Source organism: Urocitellus parryii, chromosome 9 (genome assembly GCF_045843805.1).
Source record: "Urocitellus parryii isolate mUroPar1 chromosome 9, mUroPar1.hap1, whole genome shotgun sequence".
Taxonomy (NCBI): Eukaryota; Metazoa; Chordata; class Mammalia; order Rodentia; family Sciuridae; genus Urocitellus; species Urocitellus parryii.
This window is the reverse complement of record NC_135539.1, coordinates 129,649,314-129,670,672: the sequence shown is the minus strand read 5'-3', so window position 1 is coordinate 129,670,672 and position 21,359 is coordinate 129,649,314. Positions and strand designations below refer to the sequence as shown.

The window sequence follows — 21,359 nt, the reverse complement described above, 5'->3', positions numbered from 1 at the left end:
CATTAGCTGTGTCTAATGAGTTGGGTTTCCTTTGCTTTCTCCTTCTCCTTCCTCTTCCTCTTCTTTTTCCTCCTCCTCCTTTTTCTCCTCCTCCTCCTCCTCTTCTCCTCCTCCTCCTCTTCATGAGATTGAAGAGGAAGCTTAATTAGAACGACAATATGGACAATAAATCAAATATTTGATTTTCCTCTTCAATCAATATTGGGCCATGTTATTAGCATTTGGGGCTACCATAGACGTGTTTTTACTTTCAAAATTTCTAGTAAGTTATTCTTTTTAAAAATCAGTGACAAAAATTCATTAAGAAAGAATCAGATAATACAAGTAACAATAAATGCTGGTGAAGAAGTGGGGGAAAGGTACACTCATACATTGCTGGAGGACTGCAAATTGGTGCGACTATTCTGAAAAGCAGTATGGAGATTCCTTAGAAAACTTGGAATGGAACTACCATTTGATCCAGTTATCTCACTCCTTGACTTACACCCAAAGGACTTAAAATCAGAATACTATAGTGACTCGGACACATCAGCGTTGATAGCGGTTCAATTCACAATAGCTAAGCTATGGAACCAACCCAAGTGCCCTTCAACAGATGAATGGGTAAAGAAAATGTGGTACATATACTCGATGGAATATTATTTAGCCTTAGAGAAGAAATTATGGGATTTGGCAGTGAATGGATAGAACTAGAGATTATCATGCTAAGTGAAATAAGCTAATCAAAAAAAAAAAGACTTCTCTGATATGTGCATGCTGGCTCAAAATGGTTGGTGATGGTGGGGAGTGGAGGTTCACTGGATTGGACAGGGGATAATAGGAGGAAGGAAGAGGGGATGGGAAAGGGAAAGACAGTAGGATGAATCAGGAATAACCTTCCCATGTTCATATCTGAATACATGATCAGTGTAATTCCACACCGTGTACAACCACAAGAATGGAAAGTTATGCTCCATGGACGTATATGTCAAAATACATTCTACTGTCATGTATAACTAAAAAGAACAAATAACAATTTAAAGAGTCAGCTATAAAAAACCTGTAAGCTACAATAACCTAGTGTACTGATTTTTTTTATTGCTTGCTTATTAGATAATATTTTAATACAGAGAATTCAGAGAAGTAACTTGAAAAGCAATTAATTTTTATAAATATCAAAAACTAAACTTTACACTTTTCATAAAATTTTAATGTTCTGTTGTGTGTAATTTCTGACCCTTCCTCGGTTTCCCTTCCACTATTTTTAGTAACACTCTCAAAGTCGCTGATATTAAGAGCAGCAAGGGTTGTTATGCCATTGAAATGAATTTGATTTAAAAAACATTTTAAAACACTCATTTGTACTAGCTTTGGGAAAAAAAGTGAACTTGGCTTGATGTAAATGAAACACTTGACTATTAACATTACAGAGGGCTCAGGTGTTTTTTGCTTATAGAGATAAGGAATTGAAAAAAAAAGCCATTAAAAACTTTCAAAAAAAATTTAGCAAAAACCACTATACTTAAATCATTAATTGTATTACATTGACTTCATTTTCCTTCATCGGCTTTCATCTGGAATACAGAGAAGTAACTTGAAAAGCAAATGAACTTTCTCTCTGGGGACAAGAATGAAAGACAAATGACAACAAATGGTGTTCAAATCACACAGAGCTTTGGGAATTAGTATGCTCATAAACATGTAGTGTGAAGTCTCGCCTTGGTCACATTCTTCACAAGAAACTATAATGCCTGTTGATTTTCAGAAAATGGTATTGGCACTGATAAGCCTTCAAGCATTTAATCCAGATGTTCTAAAGAACAAAAAAGCATATTAGTCAAACACTTGAAAAGGGAAAATAAGTAAATAATCAAATCAATAATAAAACCCAGGATTTTTCTACAATAATGTGATTACGGTGATAAGTTTTATACAATTGGTTGATCCCCCAAACTGAAAATATTTACACACAATTTAATTCTTTCGTAAAAAGATTTTAATGAAATAGACTTTTTTTTTTAAAAAAAAAAAGACCAGGAATAAGACTAAATGTATGTGGAACAGACAGATAGCAAGAAGATAAGAGTCAATAAGGTAAGGATAGGGTCCAGTTTTTGTTTAACAGAAAATAATACACAGACGTAGGGGCAGCCAACTTAGGTTGGGGAGGTGGGTTTCTCTGTGAGAGAGCAGCTTGTACTAGAGTTCACTGTGCAAGGAGAATATGAAATGTGATGGCTGTATATATACCATTTTCTTTATCCATTCATCTATTGAAGGGCATCTAGGTTGGTTCTACAGTTTGGCTATTGTGAATTGTGCTGCTATAAACGTTGATGTGGCTGTGTCCTTGTAGTATGCTGTTTTTAAGTCCTTTGGGTACATGGAGTCCATGGAGTGCATGGGGATAGGAAAGATGATGGAAATCGACAGACATCATTACCCTAGGTACATGTATGATTGCATGAATGGTGTGACTCTACTTCCTGTACAACCGAGAAGTAGAAAATCGTGTTCCATTTGTGTACCAAGAATTGAAGAGCATTCTGCCGTCACATATAACTGAATAGAATGAATGAATTAATAAATAAATACATAAATATATTGGCTGGATAGGTGAAGATGGTTAGCAAGATGAGAACAAGATAATGCTGATGTTAGAAGAATAATTTACTATGCCAATTTGGATACACTTTACCTAATTTCTAGTATCCTAAGACTGATTTTTTAAAAGTTTTTGTTTTTTTTTAGTTGTAGATGAACACAATACCTTTATTTGATTTCCTTCCATGTGGTGCTGAGGATTGAACCCAGTCCTCTTGAGTGCCAGGCAAGCACCCTATCACTTAGCTGCAGTCCAAGCCCCTGATTTTTGTTTTCTTTACTGTTCTAAGGCTTGACCCCAGGGCCTCATGCATGCTAGGCATGTGGTCTACCTCTATGCTGCATCCCCAGCCCTCTAGTATTCTAAATTATGCTTCTATGTAAAAGTATGCTTTTTTTTTAAATCATTGGAAAAAAGTTACCAAATAAAGAAATAAAAGAAGAAATAAAGAATAAAAAGAGTAGGCATCTATGTCAGCATAGATGTAGATATACAGTATAGCTGTTTGTACTGTTTGTTAGTGAACATGATTCAACTTTAAAAACAGTTTTTATTACATTTAAGTTTTTAGAATGTGCATTTGACATAAATTTATATTTTGAAGTACATATAAATGTTATAAAATATGTATGTTTATAGACATATCTGAGCATGTTTATACTGTAAAGAGGAATGGTCTGTATTTATTTAATTTAGGGCAGGAAGTATGATAAGGAGTCTTACTAATAATACATGTAAGAACTTTAAGAATAATAGAAGGGTGTCTGGTCCTAAGTGTGGGCTTTATAAATGTACTTTTTTACTACTACTACTACTACTAACTCTAGTATTATAAAGATATTTAAAGAGAAGTAATCTCCAAGTATTTATGCCATAAATGAACAATAGTTATGAGCAAGTGCTTTGTGAAAGGTTTTGCAAATGTTTGAAAGTATTTCTTTCAGTTCACACACACGCAGGACTTTTCCTTTCTACAAATGAGGAAACTCAAGTGCTAAGGTGTTAGATAACATATCTTACTTGGGTCATAAAATTGTCAAATGGCAAAGCAGGTCTCTCTCTTTCTCACACACATACACACACACACACACACACACACACACACACACACACACACACAACCACCTTGGGGCATTTACTGCCAAAGCCACCGTCTTTATTGCTCTTCTACTTTCCTTCTAAATATTATTTTATGTAACCTTATTAATCTAATCAAATTAAGATTATTTATTTTTATGATTTCTCTTTGTATTTTACTTCAAAGCAGAAAAGTAAATAATTAAAGACAGATGTGGTTCTAGGGCTGGATTTATCCTCAATACAATGAATTTGTTTCTTTTTTTTGGGGGGGATACAGGGGATTGAATTTAGGGGCACTCAACTCCTGAGCCACATCACTAGCCCTATTCTCAATTTTATTTAGAGTCAGAGTCTCAATGAGTTGCTTAAGAGCCTCACTTTTTTTTTTTTTTTTTTCAAACTGGTAACAAGTTACTTTAATGCATCTCCTCTGTCAGTTTATAATAAAGTAATTCCTTTTACCTTCACATTGAAGAAGTGTCTTAGCATATGAAAAAAGGATTTCCTCAGTTCACTTGAGCTTGAGAGTAATTGGTACAGAAAATTGTTCAGAAATCTGTCATATCATAGTAACAATATATAGAAACAGAGTATGTCAATTTACTATTCTTTTTTTTTTTTTTTTTTTTTTTTGGATTTTAAAATACATTTTATTTTTTTTTTTTATTGGTCGTTCATAACATTACATAGTTCTTAATACATCATATTACACGGTTTGATTCAAGTGGATTATGAACTCCCGCTTTTACCCCGTATACAAATTGCTGTATCACATCAGTTACCCTTCCATTGATTGACATATTGCCTTTCTAGTGTCTGATGTATTCTGCTGTCTGTCCTATTGTCTACTATCCCCCCTCCCCTCCCCTCCCCTCCCCTCCCCTTTTCTCTCTCTACCCCTTCTACTGTAAATCATGTCTTCCATTTGTATTCTCTTGACTTACCCCTCCTTACCTCTTATATGACATTTTGTATAACCCTGAGGATCGCCTTCCATTTCCATGCAATTTCCCTTCTCACTCCCTTTCCCTCCCACCTCTCATCCCTGTTTACTGTAAATATTCTTCACTATGGAGTATTACTCTGCATTAAAAAATGACAAAATTATAGAATTTGGAGGGAAATGGATGGCATTAGAGCAGATTATGCTAAGTGAAGCTAGTCAATCTTTAAAAAACAAATACCAAATGACTCCTTTGATATAAGGGGTGTAAACAAGGACAGGGTAGGGACGAAGAGCAAGAGCCTCACTTTTGTTGAACCTGGATTTGAACTCACAATCCTCCTGGTGGGATTATAGATAGGCATGTGCCACCGCACCCAGCAAATTTATCTTAATCAGTTAACTATTTTTATTTTTACTTCCATGTCCCAATCACTTTGAGTAATTGGTATACCTGCAATTGAGCAGCAAATGTCAAAAGTAATTGCAAATAGAAAATCACTCCCTTTGCTTAGCACATGTTCTTACTAACTAGTATGGCGAACTTATTGAAAGAGTGATCTCATATCTACTTTTGGGAGATACAAGAACAAGATGCATTTTAAGAGACTGAAGACAGTGTGCATACTATAGGTGAATTGGTAGGTAGTGTCTTTATTATTTTTATTATATAATGGCAACTTCTTTGGGCCTATTGTAACTAGTTTGTTGCTGAAGTTTTCTGTCGGAGCTTTTGCTAGACTGAGTTCCCTGAAGGACAAATAACCCTTTGTCCTCAAGGAGCCTGAGTTACAGGAGTGAAGGACAGAAGTGGGAAAGTTTGACTCTTCCCACCTAGCCATCCTGGTGTCCTACCCAGAAGCAAATCATTTCCTGATTTCTTAAGCATCTTTTGTGTAAATCTCAAAAGAATAAAAAGTTTAAAAGGGTGTTCTGTTACATTGCTTTTTCAAAGCAAAATGTACAGGTGGGTAGAATGAGGTGGATGTGGACTATAATGGGAAAGTCCGGGATTTTCTTTTCAAAGTGTGCCTATAAACAAGAGAATTTCCTTAAGGGTAAATATGTGACTCACTGAAGAGTAAATATTGCAGGTTCCTGTGACAAAATAACATCCACAGGCTTATGAAGCCTGAATTCACTCCACCCATCCTACTTACCCAACCACAGGATTGCTGTGTTCCCCACAATACTGTATCTGATCTGTCTGACTTTAGGTGATGATGTGGGAGGAGTTCAAAATGTTTCCTTGGGATACTGTTTCATGATCTAAAATCCTGGAAAAAAACTATAAATGTTGTTTTCAACAAAACAGATACAAAGGAAAATTAAAGAGTTTCTTTAAAGTCCAAATTGTCAGAAGCAGTTCTCCAAAATTTTCTTTTTTTTGGGGGTGGGCAGTGTAAGGGATGGAACTCAGGGCCTGATACATGCTAGGCAAGCACTTTACCACTGCGCCACATCCCCAGCCCAGTTCTCCAAAATTTTTTTCTATTTTATTTTTAATATTTTTATTAGTGCATTATTATTACATACAATAGTGGGATTCATTTTTACATAATCAGACATGCATGGAATATAATGTGCTATGTTTCAGTCCCTGGTTGTTCCTTAAAATGGCCATATTGCTATAAGTTACCTTTTTTTATTCTTGTGTCTTGAAAAAAATTTCAAGAATCATGTGGAGATTTAGTATTAGAATTGACTTTGAATATCATTCATCTGATTACCCTGTCAGATGTCTGAATCCCTTCCAGAGAGCTGTAAATACCCCAGACCTAAATAACACTAGCTAGAGATCTGAATTCTAGCCTGTCACCAGAAGAGACCTGAGGTTTCCCTGGAGCAATGTGGGGGATACTGGAGGCTTTATTTCTTTCTTTGGCAGGCAGATCACAGTATTGAATAGTGGTCTAGTTGTCAGCTAAGTCCCCCAGCTTCCCTCATATAAACTTTTTTTTTGGGGGGGGGTACCAGGGATTGAATTGGCCACTAAGTCACACCCCAGCCCTATTTTGTATTTTATTTAGAGACAGGGTCTTGCTGAGTTGCTTAGCACCTTGCTTTTGCTGAGGCTGCCTTTGAACTTGTGATCCTCCTGCCTCAGCCCCCCAGCCGCTGGGATTACAGGCATGTGCCGCTGCACCCAACTTCCACATATATCCTTTTAAACCAAGTCTATCTTTCTACATACATGTTGATTTTTAATAATCTTCATTACTCTGTTGTATAAATAGTCTCCTTTTTCTGGATGATCTAGATTTTATTTCATAAATTTTTGTTAAGGACTATTAACGTCATTATAATTCATGTGAACCATGAAGCTTTTGAAATTTTTAAAGTATTAAGGCACATCATTTTCTGATCTACTGCAGATATTGAGTGCCTCATACATAAGATATTCTTTGTGGATATTCAAATTGAAGTAAACTGAATTTCTTATGTGGACCCAGCAAAGCTCTACCAGAGAAATTCCAGGGAGTTGAAAGATCAGTTGCTGAAGAGTTAAACTCTTCTCACTGGCAAGTGATAACTGAAAAACTTGGAAATTGTTTTGATTGTTACCTATAATGCAACTGGAATCGAGGTCAGCAGTTTGAGGCTTGAATTTTGAGTCCACCTTCTTCAAGCTTATTTGGTGATCACTGTGTAGCAAAGGGCAGCATGGTATGTTGCCTGGGAGGGATTTGAAGCCTGGGCTCTGTGGAATTCTCATTGTCTCTCAGGACACCCCTACCATATTTTCTACAAGTGATGAAGGCCAGCACATGTCGCTGACGAGCTACAATTGTTCTGATTTATTTCATACTTGCTTTGGACACAACTTTAAATCAGATTCAATGTAACTTAATGGTTTCCACATGTACATGATGTTTTCTTGATCATAGGAGTTGCCAACTGTATTTTAAGAAAGAGAACCGAGGGTTGTAAAATTTTGTTCAGCCTGCAACTGAGTTTCACACCTCAGTTTTATAGGTAACAAAACAGAGGACACAAACAAGACATTTCCAGCATGGGTATTCCACATGAAAGAATGGTGATCTAACTTAGAAACTAGGTTCAAAATTCAGTAGGAGTCGCTTACGTTAGAATAAGAATGTTGGCATGCCAATGAAAGTTCTGCAGTTGGACGTGAGCCCACCAAAGAAGTTTCATATTTGATTTCATAGTGTTAGGTTTATCTGGAAAACAAATGGAATAAAAAACAGTTCCAAATTAATGAATAAAATAAAGGTATTGTGTCAGTCTACAACTGAAAAAAAATATATATGCATTTTTTTTAAAAAAGAACAGTTCCATGAAAGTTAAGATGAGCATAGAATTGCAGTGGGCAGATTAGAAGAGGCACAGGACAGCATCCCCTGTGAAGAGCATTCCTGGCTCCCAAATCCTTCATTTGATGAGCATCTTCACTTAAGGTTTGAACAGGGACTTGTTTTTCTCTTAACGTCCCAGAGCTTAAAGGTTCAGTTTATTGCAGTTCCTCTCCCACCCTGTCTTATATTTTAAAGAGACAGCGTGGCAATCTGTGTTTTATTACTCCTTGGATCGATAGGATTTTTATTCATTTTTATTTATTTAATCTTGCTTTCCAGGAATTCATTTTTTGACTACTATTATCACTGTAACTGAGATCACTTTTTTTTTTTTTCAAATTCCAGGAGCAACATATACTATAGAAGTTCACAAACTTCTGATTTGATTTGTTTAGTTTTCCAGTACTTTTTTTTTTCTTTATATCTGAAGTAGCGTTGGCAACCTAGCACCTTGTAGCTCTCGGTAGAATTATAAAGATAAAATGCATATCAGAAGACTGGCCAAGAATGTGCCTACTGATATTGATTAGTTGTATTCAGGGTTCAAAGAAAAACACAAGGTTCATCATGTCAGACCTTTCGTAATACACTTAGGATACTGTCTAATTCCGTGCATTATGCAGTTTGTCTTCGCCATACCTTTCGTTTGTGTGCATGTGCATATTTTTATGGCTTTAGGAGATGGTATGGCTTGAAATGGGAGGGGCTGGGCATGAATAACAGGCTGAATACAGTAGGTGTGCCTAGATTGTGCCAAGATTACTTTGCACAGTGACATTCACCTTTTACTCCCTGTTCCTTTATGTATCTGTTCATTCATTAACAACAATGGAACGCCTATTAAGTTCTTCAAGGAACGGGAGTCCAGTGGGAGGAAGCATGGATGACAACACAGTTCATCAAATGCTGCAGCACAAGGAGGAACAGTATTCTGTGGGTGTCCAGAAGAATGGGAATTTTAGAATGTCTTAAGCCACTTGCTTGTGGAATAGAAATTGATGCTGGGGATCACTGGAGTGTGAACCCTTGGGTCAGGCAGAGTTGAGTTCCATCTCTGCTCCTTCATTTACTCGTTCTGGGATCTTGGGAAGAACTTTCGTGATTTAGTGTTCTGTTGGTGAACTGTGCTAAAAATGATATTTACCTCATAGATGTGTTTAGTTTTTATTACTCTTTTATTCTTTACATACAACACCTGTGTCTTTTTTCTTCCTCAGCCGATGAACTAATTAGACTTTTCTTTCTGCTCAACAGGGTGGTGGTGATTGTCCAGAGATGAGTATTGGAGCCATAAAAATTGCCTTGGAAATTTCTCTTCCTGGCTCCTTCATCTATGTTTTCACTGATGCGCGGTCCAAAGATTACCGGCTCACCCATGAGGTGCTACAGCTTATCCAACAGAAGCAGTCCCAGGTGAGTAGGGATCCCCTCCAGACCCTTCCGAACACACCACGGAAGGGGCATGTATCCATCCTGTTCTCCCCTGTGTGCCAAATAGCACCAATTACAACTATCTCTCCCCATAAATGAACTCTTTGCATTTAAACCTTAATGTGAATGTGAGATGTGTAGAGAGCATTTGAATGTCTTGTTTCTGAATACAGAGAAGAAGTGACTGGGGAGGAAGGAAGGAAGGTGATTGTTATCTTAAAACTGACACAAATGCAGCCTTGACATAAAAAAGGTCTGGATCTTGTAATGTCGCCTCCTATGTGTAATCTGGCCCATGTTAGTTATTCATTGTATCAGTTCTTGCCATAATTACCAACTGTTTTAATACTTGTGGTTTAAAACAATAAGCATTTATTTCTCAGATGTGAGCAGAGCTCTGTTCATCTAGGCTAGACTCGCCCACTGTGAGTCTGGACGTGTTTGGGTTTGGCCTGTCTAAGTGGGACTAGGGGGTGAATTGGCTTTGCCTCACAGGTTTCCTAGCCTCTTTCTGAGGACAGTAGGTTAGTTTAGTCATGCCCTTCTCATAGGCATGGCAGAAACACTATAGAGATCAAGTGGAAATGCATAAGGCGTTTCGAGTTGAAGTTCAGAACCTGCAGAATATCCCTTTTGTTTCTTGCTTTTGGCCCAAGCGAGACAAGTGACTAAGCTTAGACCCAGAGATGACAAAATAAACTCTACCTCTTTAGTGAAAGGAACTTCAGAATCCTTTGGCAGGGTGAGTGGGTACAGGGAGGGGTGAGGAACTGAGGCTGTTATGCAATCTTGCACAGTCATGGTCTCACATTGATTTCCATTGCTTTTAGCCTGTATTTCTGAAATGTAAATAATTCTGCTCCCATATAGGTTCACTGCTAAACAGAGTGATTAAGAATACCACTTGCCTAGCAATATATTAACACATAATAAGTGCTCAATAAGTATAAAGCCCATTAAACTTTTTTTTTTTTTTTAAAACCACAGGTGGTGTTTGTGCTCACTGGAGATTGTGATGACAGGAGCCATATTGGATATAAAGTGTATGAAGAAATCGCCTCTACAAGTTCTGGTCAAGTGTTCCATCTGGACAAAAAACAAGTTAATGAGGTCAGTTCAATAATGTAGGTCTACTTATTGCCAGCTACTTTACCCAACTCGGTTTGTTTGGCCTCATTGATTCCAAAACCTGTTTTAACTAATAGGATTTACTCCTAAACCATACACCAGTCAATAATATCCTTGAACTAATGTGGAGGAACAGATTTATCTAATATTAATTTCTAGATTGCATTATGCGATAGCAACACATTTTTAGATTTAAGCATACATGTATTTAATATTAATTTAGTTTTAATCAGAGATGTTTGTAGTTTTTATTGCTTAATAAGGTCAATTTGTGTTTCTAATGAATGAACTTTGGATAACCAGTAAAGTGAGGCTTGACTAGTTATTGAATTAGGATGTGAAAAAGTTAATTATTGAACAAAATTCTAATAAGGTTTGGCATCTAACATTAAAAGTCAGAACTATAAGTGAGTAAATAGTGATCAAAAATGTTTGGTGGGCTGGGGCTATAACTCAGCTGTAGAGTGCCTGCCTTGCACGTGTGAGGAACTGGGTTTGATCCTTAGCACCACATAACAATAAATAAAGCTATTGTGTAACAACAACAAAATGTTTGGTAATAAAATTTGTAACTCATATTAAGAAAACGCTAGTATTTTCTTAAACGTCTTTGAGGTAGGTCTAATTGTCAAGATTTCCTTCTTCATTATGTTGCCTTGGCCTCGCTCATGATAATATTTTATTTGCCTGTTAATTTATTTATTTGGCTCCCATTGAAGTTTTCAGGAACACACCAGTACAAAGATAAAGTTTTAAATGGACACAATTCACATTTAATTGATGCAGTGACTCTATCTTTACAAGGTTTATTAATTTCATGACAGATTCCCTTGTGTCTTGAATGAAATGGAGTTCTCTTATAGTTGAAGAGTTCTTATTACATCATAGTGGAACTAATAGAATCTAAGTGTTTGATAATAAAATTTATAGTGTCCTTGCAATAAAACATTGGAAAGACATTATAGGTTTTATTGCAAGGACACTATAAATTTTATTATCAAACACTTAGATTCTATTCAATGTTAAGGACTTACAAATTCCTAGAGCCAACAGTTTAACAAAAACATTTTTCCCCCAAATATTGAAGTATATAAGCCTAGAGAGTTACTTTAATCTAAAAAGAGTTTTCTTGGAAGAAACGGCTTTTGAGTGATTTATGGTTTGAGTCCATGTTATGTCCCCTTTAGTGACTCAGAAATGCCTGGGCAGGCCTAATGACTACAAGGGGTCCCTTTAGTAGTTAGTATGCATACATTTTTGAATGAGGATTTGGAAACCTGGGAAGATATCAGAAAAGATTTTGGGACTCTCGGGGATTGGGTTTCATGTGTCATCACCTATATCTTAAACAAATGAAGGAAAGGTTGCTGGTCAGAGTTTTTAGCTTTAAATTCTGTAAGACCCTGGGGTATAGTCGGGATCACCAGCAGGAAGTGGGACATAAGAAATTGTGAATTACAACCCTTAGGGTTTGGTGAGGTTCTGGATTGAAAGTGACAATAATGTTCACTGGAGACAGATGGGGTGTTGGAACCAGCAGATGTCATGCCCAGTGGACATGATGGTTCTTAGCAGACAGTACTGGAGAAGAGGTTATAAGACTCATGGCCAACACCTAGGGCTTCTGAAAGAACAGTTGCTTGGACCAGTTGATGAGCGGTCAGACACAACATTGAGATTGGAAGAAGTTAGGTGAAATTGTGAGGAGAACTATAGGACTTTATTAGTAGATGGGTCCCAAAGAAAGAGGAAAAAAACCCCATGTGTCCTGTAACTGTGATTCCACTTATTTATACACACCCAGGAAAAATTGTGTCACTAAAAATTAAAAATATTGTCTTCAACTGAGAAAATGCTAAGCCTTATAGAGGCACACACCTTATTTATTAGATAAATGGTCTCATGAATAATTTTATAGATCTAGTAAATGTTCACAATTCTGACAATTGCCATATAATTCATAAGAATAATAATTTATAAAGTTTTGGTACAGAAAATTTTATAGGTGTAGTTAACCCACTGGTAAGTGTTTCTCTCGTGCATCATCAAATGATGTTCTGATCTGTCAGTTTAATTTTGGAAAAATAGGGTTAGAGAAGATCATTGCTAAAATAGTCTATTTTTATAAAACCGAGTTTAATACCAGTGCGGATGGGTCTTGATCTATTTGCCAACCATAGCAATTCCAAACGCTTGCTAAATGATTGAAGAAAGGATGTCTCATTTACTTTGGGCTGATGAGACTCGATGGGAATTTAGCTAGGGTGTCCTGGAGAAATTCTCCTTTTTTAGATGTTGTCCCCCATGGGTGTGAATCCCCAATCTGATGCAAGCAACTTGAGACAATTTTGAGAATAGAACAAATACAAGGAAGAGTGAGGAGTTAAGAAAAAATCCAGTCTCTGGATTAAGTCATCACTCACTCCTATCCTAATGGTAAGCCTCTAGTTAAGGGAACAATATTGCACAGGCCAATTAGAATTGAGTATTCAAGTTACCTAAAGGTAAACGAATCCTAAATGATAAATCTCTGCATTTTTATGTGACATCTGCTCTGTGAGCCCCAGTTTTCTTGCTTGTAAAATGGAGATGGTAGAATTTCCATTTTAGAAAATGATAACATTAAATGAGATAATGCATGTAAAATGTTCCATAGGAGATCTGATACAGGGTTAAGTACCCAATAAATGTTAAATTGCTTTATAATCCTGGGGGTATTGCTAGTTTGCTTTTAAAGTGGGGGAAACTTTGTTAGAGTGTTACAATGTTTTACCATTTTACAAACATGTGAATAATCTGTAAAATGTTACATGTTTGTTAGAAAACAGAAGTCTAGTGGTAGCTGGGAAATACATCTGAGTGGGATAATCCAGAAAGAGCTGGGCAATTTTCTCTTTGCCTGTTGATGAGAAAAGGTATTATGAAGGCTTACTGGAACTGTAGAGAAGAAATGTTCTTTAAAGAAAGCCACCAGTGTGCAAGATTTTGTTAAGAGGGAGAATTTGGCATTGTTAGTCATTTCTTTTTTCTCAATGTTCTGGATTCTTTTATTATGTAAACATTACAAATTCTAAGGAAAATAAATGCTCTAAGGATATCTACATTTAATAGCTCCAAGAACTGCAGGGACGCCACACATGCACCGAGTCCTTACATTTGACTCGAGAGATTTTTTCATGTGCTCTTTCTAAAAGGAAACTATGGAGTGTTATGATTTACCCTCTTAATCTAGTTCATCAATTTCCTCACCTAGTTGGGTATATTTTGTATCGGCTCTCTCTTGAGCTAACTTGAAGTTATTGTTCTTTAAACAATGATTAAGTAGAAGATCCTAGGTATCTTTCATCTTCATTTAACATAAAAGGAAAATCAAAGTGAAGAAATTACTTGGCTCGGCATCAGTGGTCTATAAATCACTGTATGATATTACATTTTGGAAACACAAGTAGAAACTCATCCCAAGGAGGTAACTTACTTCACCTTTGAAGACAGAACTAGAACTAAATCATGACAGTACTACTTTCCTCTTTGTTTGAAAATGGAGTAATTATTAGTTGATCCAATTAATTCTTCTTTTATTATAAGAAAGAGTCCAAATTTGAAATCTCAAAAGTTAGAGATCCTCTATCTTTGTGTCAAAGAAACTAACACGAAAGATCCATTGTTAATTTGTCCCGAGTTTCCTCATCCTCTCACCCCACCTCCAGAACTCATGTCCTCCAACAGTCCCTTCAGACCCCAGGAAAGGTCTTCCTTGACATCCCAGCCTGGTGGAGCTGTTCTGGTCTGTTAAATGTTAACATCTCAGTAGATGTGTCCATTTCAGGGGCAGGGTCCCAGGAATTGCCCCACCGAAAACAAATGGCTCACTCAAAGGGACAAAAGAACATTTAATAAATGATAACGTGCCACCATCTAGGCAGAACTGAGGAAGCTCCAAATCCAGCAACAATGGATCCACCCATATGTCCCCTAAGTCTGGAGGGGAGGAGGAGACAGCTCCTAGGGCACTCAGTGAGACCCAGGCTGAGGGCTAAGAACTGTGGCCTTGTAGGCAAACTGAAGCCTTGTCAGGATGGATTCAAGGGTATGCACACCCAACAGGTCCAATTTTTCTGGTACCTTCCATTTCCCCAAATCTAACTAGAAGCCAGAAGCCTGGGGCCCTATCGAGGCAGTCCACAGAAGTTAGCATCCCAAGGCCCAAAGCCAGATGGAAAAGGGTAGACAACAAATCTACGGGGGAAAAACAACAACAAACAACAACAAACCAGTACAAACAGTACTGTGTAGGAGTTGACTTCAGGCTCTGAGACCATGGCTCATATCCTAGTTGTATGACCTTAGACAAGTTACATAATTTTCTGCGACTCTGTTTCTTTATCTCTAGAATAGGAGAGTGGTAAGGTTGTTGGTTTGAAGACATATCAATAAATACTAACTGCTACTGGAGGAAGTAACAAAGAACCAGGAAGACAAAGTGACAATCTGTGAAAAATTCAGTGACCTGGCAACAGGAAGCCTCACAGATTAGAGATGATGGACTTATTTCTCTTGCTAGTTTTGCACTCATTTTTCCTGAGTTAAGTACTGATATTAGAAAAACTATAAACTTTGTTGGAGTATGAATTTGGCACAGCCCCTTCCTGCAGATACTTTGGCCAACAGCCACGTTTGACTAGAATTCAGACCAAGAGCTCCCTGCCTATGGGCTTAATGATGAGAATCATTCAGGGGTTTGAACAATTAGTGATGTGAAATGAGGTATCTGCTGCTTTCCCCCATTCCAAGTTTCACTGCAGACATAATTTCAAAAACATAACCTTGCTGCTGACCTTGAACATAAGTAGAAACGGGTGTTTCCTCTGAAACTTGAAAATGTATCAGAGACAACTCTAATATTCTGAAAGCCACAGGAAATGTATGGGAAACAGTGTGTAAATATTTCCATGTATCCCTTCTTTGAATTTGCCTGTTGAAAATAAAGTGGAAAGCTCAGAGCTCAGTCATCCCCAAATGTATATTATATATATGTATATATATATTTTCACCTTAGTTATAGTGGAATGCTTTTCTTTCTCTATTGTTGGGCTAAGATGGGCATGTTAACCTCCAAGTGTGTGGCTAGGAATGCTAATGTTCCAGTCACATAATTGCCCTTTCACTCCCGGGCACCTGGGAGTGCTTTATTGGTCACTCTCAGTTAAATGAAGCCATGTGTACTTTCTGTTTCCCTTTGTTCAGGTTAAAAAAAAAAAGTCATGATTGTTTAAAGTATTATCTGTTGGCCATAGACTTCTGAGCATGTGAACAATTTTTTTTCATGATATTTAAAGGGTATATAGTACAAAATGTTCCTCATAAATGTGGGGGTACAGTGGGGTGGAAGATGATGACTGTTCTCAATAGGACCCCATGTAGGCAAAATATACCCAAATTCAAGCAGAGCCCTGTCAATGTGCAACAGCAGCAGGTGGGACAAAAGGGGATGGGAGACGGGGAATACGATTTAAAGGGGTAAATCTTGCAAAATAAGTATGTATCTTCTGTTTCATGGTTTTGTGTATTGGCTTTGGAGGCTGTTGAAGCTCTAGCTATAAGCTGCAGCAAAACATTCTATAATGTGTAGTGGGGTTATCTCTGCTGCACAGTGGAACTCTTGGTCTACGAAATGTAAATTTCAATATCAAGGTGTTATCCTGATGATCCTTCATAAGATAGTTAGGATATTTGAACCTTAATATCAAAAGAAAATATAATGAATACCACTCATTAAAGCTTCTTTCTAAAGTACAATAAAAAAATCAGATATAAGAGCTGTCACTAAGGGGAGAGAAATTTATATAAATGCCTGGAGGAATATTTCATAGACAGAAAAGAAATGTTATTTAAGGGTAGACACTGTTCAATAAGTTGCATGGTTTCAACAGGACAAAAAAAAAACAGGAAAAAAAGATAAATCTGCTTATTTAGCTGACTGTTTTGATTAGAAGATAAAATAAAATATCAGTTTACTATGAGATGTCAAGCTAACTGAATCAATTGCAGGCATGGCTAATTCTCAGTTTGCAAGAGTCCTAAATGACCAAAAAGTTACTGTGTCAACCTCATTCAAAATCCACTGGTTTGAAAGAAATTAACCATTCTACCGTGTAGAATGTGGAGGAAACTAAATATTTGAATTGACAGAACAATGTCCCAAATGCTTGCTATTTAAAACCAAAACAACTAGCTAGCCACTGAAATCACTGGCCATCATCTCTTAAAAAGTTGCAGAGGAAAACAAGGATACATGAAGAAAATCGGCAATGCTGAGACGAATAAAATTCCAAGGAACCAATTTTACACAGCCTTTAACAGTTTGGATAGTTCCTTGCATGTTTTGCACATTGAATTTTAAAAGATTTCTTTTCAAACTTTTGTTTTGAGAAAACACATGTCTGTGATAGAATAATAAGTGCCCCCCACAGTATCTATATTTTTACATCAGAGTACCAATGATTTTTTAGGAATTGATTAAAAAAAAAATTGAAAACACTATCACATTTAAGAGTTTGCATATTGGATGTTTGAAAAACATTGTATTTAATGAAGATTTCAAACAAGAAAGCATTATATATTATATTTTACATATTATATATTACATAATTTATATGTACATAATGCACTAATAAAAAAAAAGAGTGTTAAGAGGGAACCTTTTAGGTCTAGGCCAGATATTCCTAGGAAAAGACCTAAAAATGGAGGGATCTGGGCTAGAGCTACAAAGATAACTGGCAGAGAGGAGGGTCACATGGAGAATGACCCTGGCTACAAAAAGCTGTCACCCAGAACTGACGGGCCAAAGCCCTGCCTTTTGTGAGAGGCCTGTCCATTTGAGCTATAACCCAAGGAGTCCACTAACTTTCCAGAGTCCTCAATGAGTACAAGAACCTTGATGGGGTGGCAGGAAAGGTCTGAGCTGGTTGGGTTCACAAAGAGAAGGATGTGAAATATAATTTTAAAACATGCAAATTAAGGGATGAAGAATCTATCTTTGGTAGAGCTGACATACCTTCAACCTCCAGTGTAATGTTTTTTTTTTTTTTGGTTCTTGATTTCTGTTTATTGACAAGAGGTTTATATAATCCCTCTTTTACTATCTATTTATAAGTGGTTTTTAAGGGGAAAGTACCACTCTCAAAGGAGTCAGAGATGCTGAATGTCTGTGATATATAGGAAAGTCTTACACCATTTTCAAGTGTCCGGCTAAACTACTAGTTTAGCTAGCACTAAGCATACTGAAATTGCAATCTAGTAGAACTTTATGCTTGTTAATACTAAAATATTCTGTAATTTTTTTTTGAAATGCTAAGCAGTATAATTGATGGTCATTTTGATGTGATATTATGGGGGAATAAAGACATTGTCTTGAGGGGAAAAAACAATTATATTTCAATCCTCTAAACTAGGAGTTACAAAGACACAGCAAGATTTATTGTGTATGAAAAATGAGTGAGATCATGTCCAAAATATCTTGAAAAACATAGATTTGAAATTTTGGAAGAAGAATTTTAGAGTCTCAGTCTCTTGTTTACCAAAAGGCTCTGAAAATCTCGACCAATAGGGCCATCTCACCAAGAGATTTGAGTACCTTGGATGTTAAAGGACAGTTTTGTCTGTCACAGAAGAGAAAAAATAAAATTCTCCAGAATGAGAAGTGCCTGATGCTTTTATATTTATGTAACGGAGGGGGGAATATGTTAGTATTTTTTGTTTCATGATGATAATTGGATAACTTGGCTCTTCTTAATTTCTCCATGTAGATCTTATATAATTTTAAAATTTTCTTAACTACTTTTCCAGGAACTCCATTACATAGTTATTACTTATCTAAAAAAAAGTGATAGCTTTTTTACTGAACATAGTAGATAAATATTATTATGAGGTAGAAGGAAAATTCTTGGTTAGTATCTTTGATGGAAATAATTCTGTCAATTAAACATAGCTTAAAGCCTTTGGAAAAAAACATGCATATTGTTTAAGAAAGAGATAAAGAATTTTATATACAAAGAATGATGAAAGCTCAGGATCTTATTTTTCAGTATAATATGAAGAACAGACCACTTAAAACAGTAGGCTTGAGTAATGAAGTTAAGTAATTCCATGAAGATATTAAATTGCAAATGCCAAGTAATTACCCAGCATATGGAATGATTTAGCATTGTTTGCATTTGGTTAAATGTAAATAAAAATATTAATCTGGGAAAATCCGATTTTTTCCTTCTCATTTTTCAATAACAAAGAGTAAAGAAAGGGTTACGGAGTCAAAGTAAGGGAATTTTTTTGAGAAATTTTTTTATGAACCAGGATAAATACAGGAAAACAAGTCCTGCTTCATATACCTTCCAGGTTCCTTATGCATTCCTAACATGAACTGACTGCAATAGTGTTATAAATGCAAAATCTCTTGAGAGAGGGTGTGAGCTAGTTTTCGGAGCTCTCTTGTAACATTTTGGATATGATTTGGCTTCCTGACAAAATTTACAACTTTTTTCTCTTCCTTGTGAAAGGCCCCTGAAGAAAAACGCACTTTAAAGTCATATACTATATAATTTAAATAGCTTTGGTGTGAGTGACTGAATGAGGAAGGAAAAAAAAAGTCTTTCAGTAATTCTTAGTTGTGATTTTAAGTAGACATGAATATTTGATTTTCCTTAAAATATTGTTGGGTTATTTAATCAACCTTTTGTTTTTTTTAATGAATTCAGAAATATGGGATGGTGAAACTATTACAGTTCATATATCAGTATCTTCTGTGAGAAAGAAAGTCTTTAGGAATCTTAGTGAATACATTTGTGATAATTTGACCACATTCATTTAAATAATTTTAATGTGTTAAATTAACTCAATAACATGATAATGACTAAAACATTTAATAATTAATGATTAATAAATAATTAATAATGTAAATAAGTAAATTTCTATTTAATTCAAGCAATTTTTATTAAAATTGTTTGGTAATATTGCAGTTTTAAAAATACAGGTATTTACATGTTTGTATGCATATTTTTTTTCCTTTTTCCCCCCATGATGCTAGGGAACAAAAGAGGACTTCATACATTCTAAGCAAGTGCTGTACCGTGGAGCTACATCCCTGCCCCCTTATATATGCATATTTCATGGGAAGAAATGGATAGATTATACCCAAATATGTTGACAATGACAGTAGTGTGATTATAGATAATCTTAATACTACTACTTGTAGTTTTTATAATACTTAGGATAACGAATATATACTACAAATATATATTATGGTTAAGCTGAAAAAAAATTAGTGAAGGCATTTCCACTAAAAATGAGGCTGTACAGCATCCTACAGGCTAATAGAAGAGGGTCATGAATAGGCTCTGCACTGCAACCCAGGCGTAGATATGGTGTCTCAGGACCTGGGTTTTGGAATATAGGAGGAGATCAAGTCTCCCCTGTCCAAGAGCAAAACCGTGAACCAAACTCCACTGTTTTGCCTCGTCCTTGGGCATAGGCCTTCTCTTCTTCACCAGACTTGAGTAGTGATTACTTCCTTTGTCCTGCCATATTTATATATTCTGTGATCTTTGACTCTCTTAGAAGAGAAGTTGTTGTCTCAGAAGTAAAACTTGTCAGCAGTAGAACTATGTTATGTATTTCCATGATCGTTGCCTCAGCCTTTATTTTCCTCTGCAAAGTGTGACACCCTGGACCCTTAGTGTTTGCTTGAAACCCTCTTGCCCTGAGCATCCATTAGATGATGTTCTCCTCCTTTACTGCTTTTCCTAAATGCATATTTCCCAGCCTTGGCTAGCCTCTTATAAATACTTTCTCTTGATATTATAGTACAATTGTTTCTGTACTGTTTCTATAAACTCTACAATAGCTAAAAAAAAAAAAAAAAAAAAAAAAAAAACCTCTTTAATTTGATATATTTCTACTGAGTATCGGAGTGCCAGGCATATAGTAAATTTATAGATATTTAATATCTGTTGAATGATGATTGAAGAAATATAGCAATGAAGTTGAGATTTGGATCAGCAGAATCTGGAATAAAATTTATGTATTAGTTATTATGACAAATGGAGGAAGAAAGAATTGTCTTGCTCATAGCTTATTGTGCACAGGAAGGTCTGTACCCAAGAATAGTTTATCCAATGTAAGCTGGGATGATGAGTCTAGGCCACAGATGACTGAGAATTCAGGTCCAGAGCTCTCCATGATTCGTTTCTGCTAATGATCTGGAACTTTCTTTGATGGAATCATGGAGGCCTTTCTGGACCCTTTTTCTTTGAATCTGCCTGTCCATAAGATGACATTGTTTTCTTTGGACACACATTCAGTTGTTAAGACTGTGCCTTTGAGGTTAGTTTTTTCTCTGCTCAGGGATTCTTTATTTTTCTAACATGATAAACAACACTAAAGACTGTAGTTTAGGAATGTAATTAGCCACATACCCTGGTGTGGTGGCTCAGGCCTGTAATCCCAGTGACTCAGAGACTGAAACAGGAGGATCGTAAATTAGAGACCAGCCTTGGCAATTTAGCAAGGACCTGAGCAACTTAGCGAGATCTTGTCACAAAATAAAAATAAATAATAAAGAGGGCTAGGGGGCTGGTGTTGTGGATCAGTGGTAGAGTGCTCTCATAGCATGTATGAGGCACTGGGTTTGATCCTCAGAACCACATGAAAATAAAGATATTATGTCCACCTAAAGCTAAAAAAAAAAAAAAATATTTAAAAAAATAAATAGGTCTAGGAATGAAAAAAAAGGTAATTAGGTACAGATATCACAAAGCTATTAGATGTTAGCTACACAGCTACACAGATTTACTGTATGTGAGGCAATGGATATATGACAAAAAAG

At 36.2% G+C, this 21,359-nt stretch overlaps 1 protein-coding gene across 1 annotated transcript in view; it reads left to right on the top strand.

The window, feature by feature from the left end:
- The window catches only part of Hmcn1 (hemicentin 1), a 392,095-nt gene that overhangs the window by 104,658 nt on the left and 266,078 nt on the right, over positions 1-21,359 (top strand). Inside the window, exons 3-4 of the mRNA XM_026392850.2 lie at positions 9,179-9,337; positions 10,343-10,465. Coding sequence (XP_026248635.2) covers positions 9,179-9,337; positions 10,343-10,465 — 282 coding nt within the window. The remainder of the gene's footprint in view (positions 1-9,178; positions 9,338-10,342; positions 10,466-21,359) is intronic.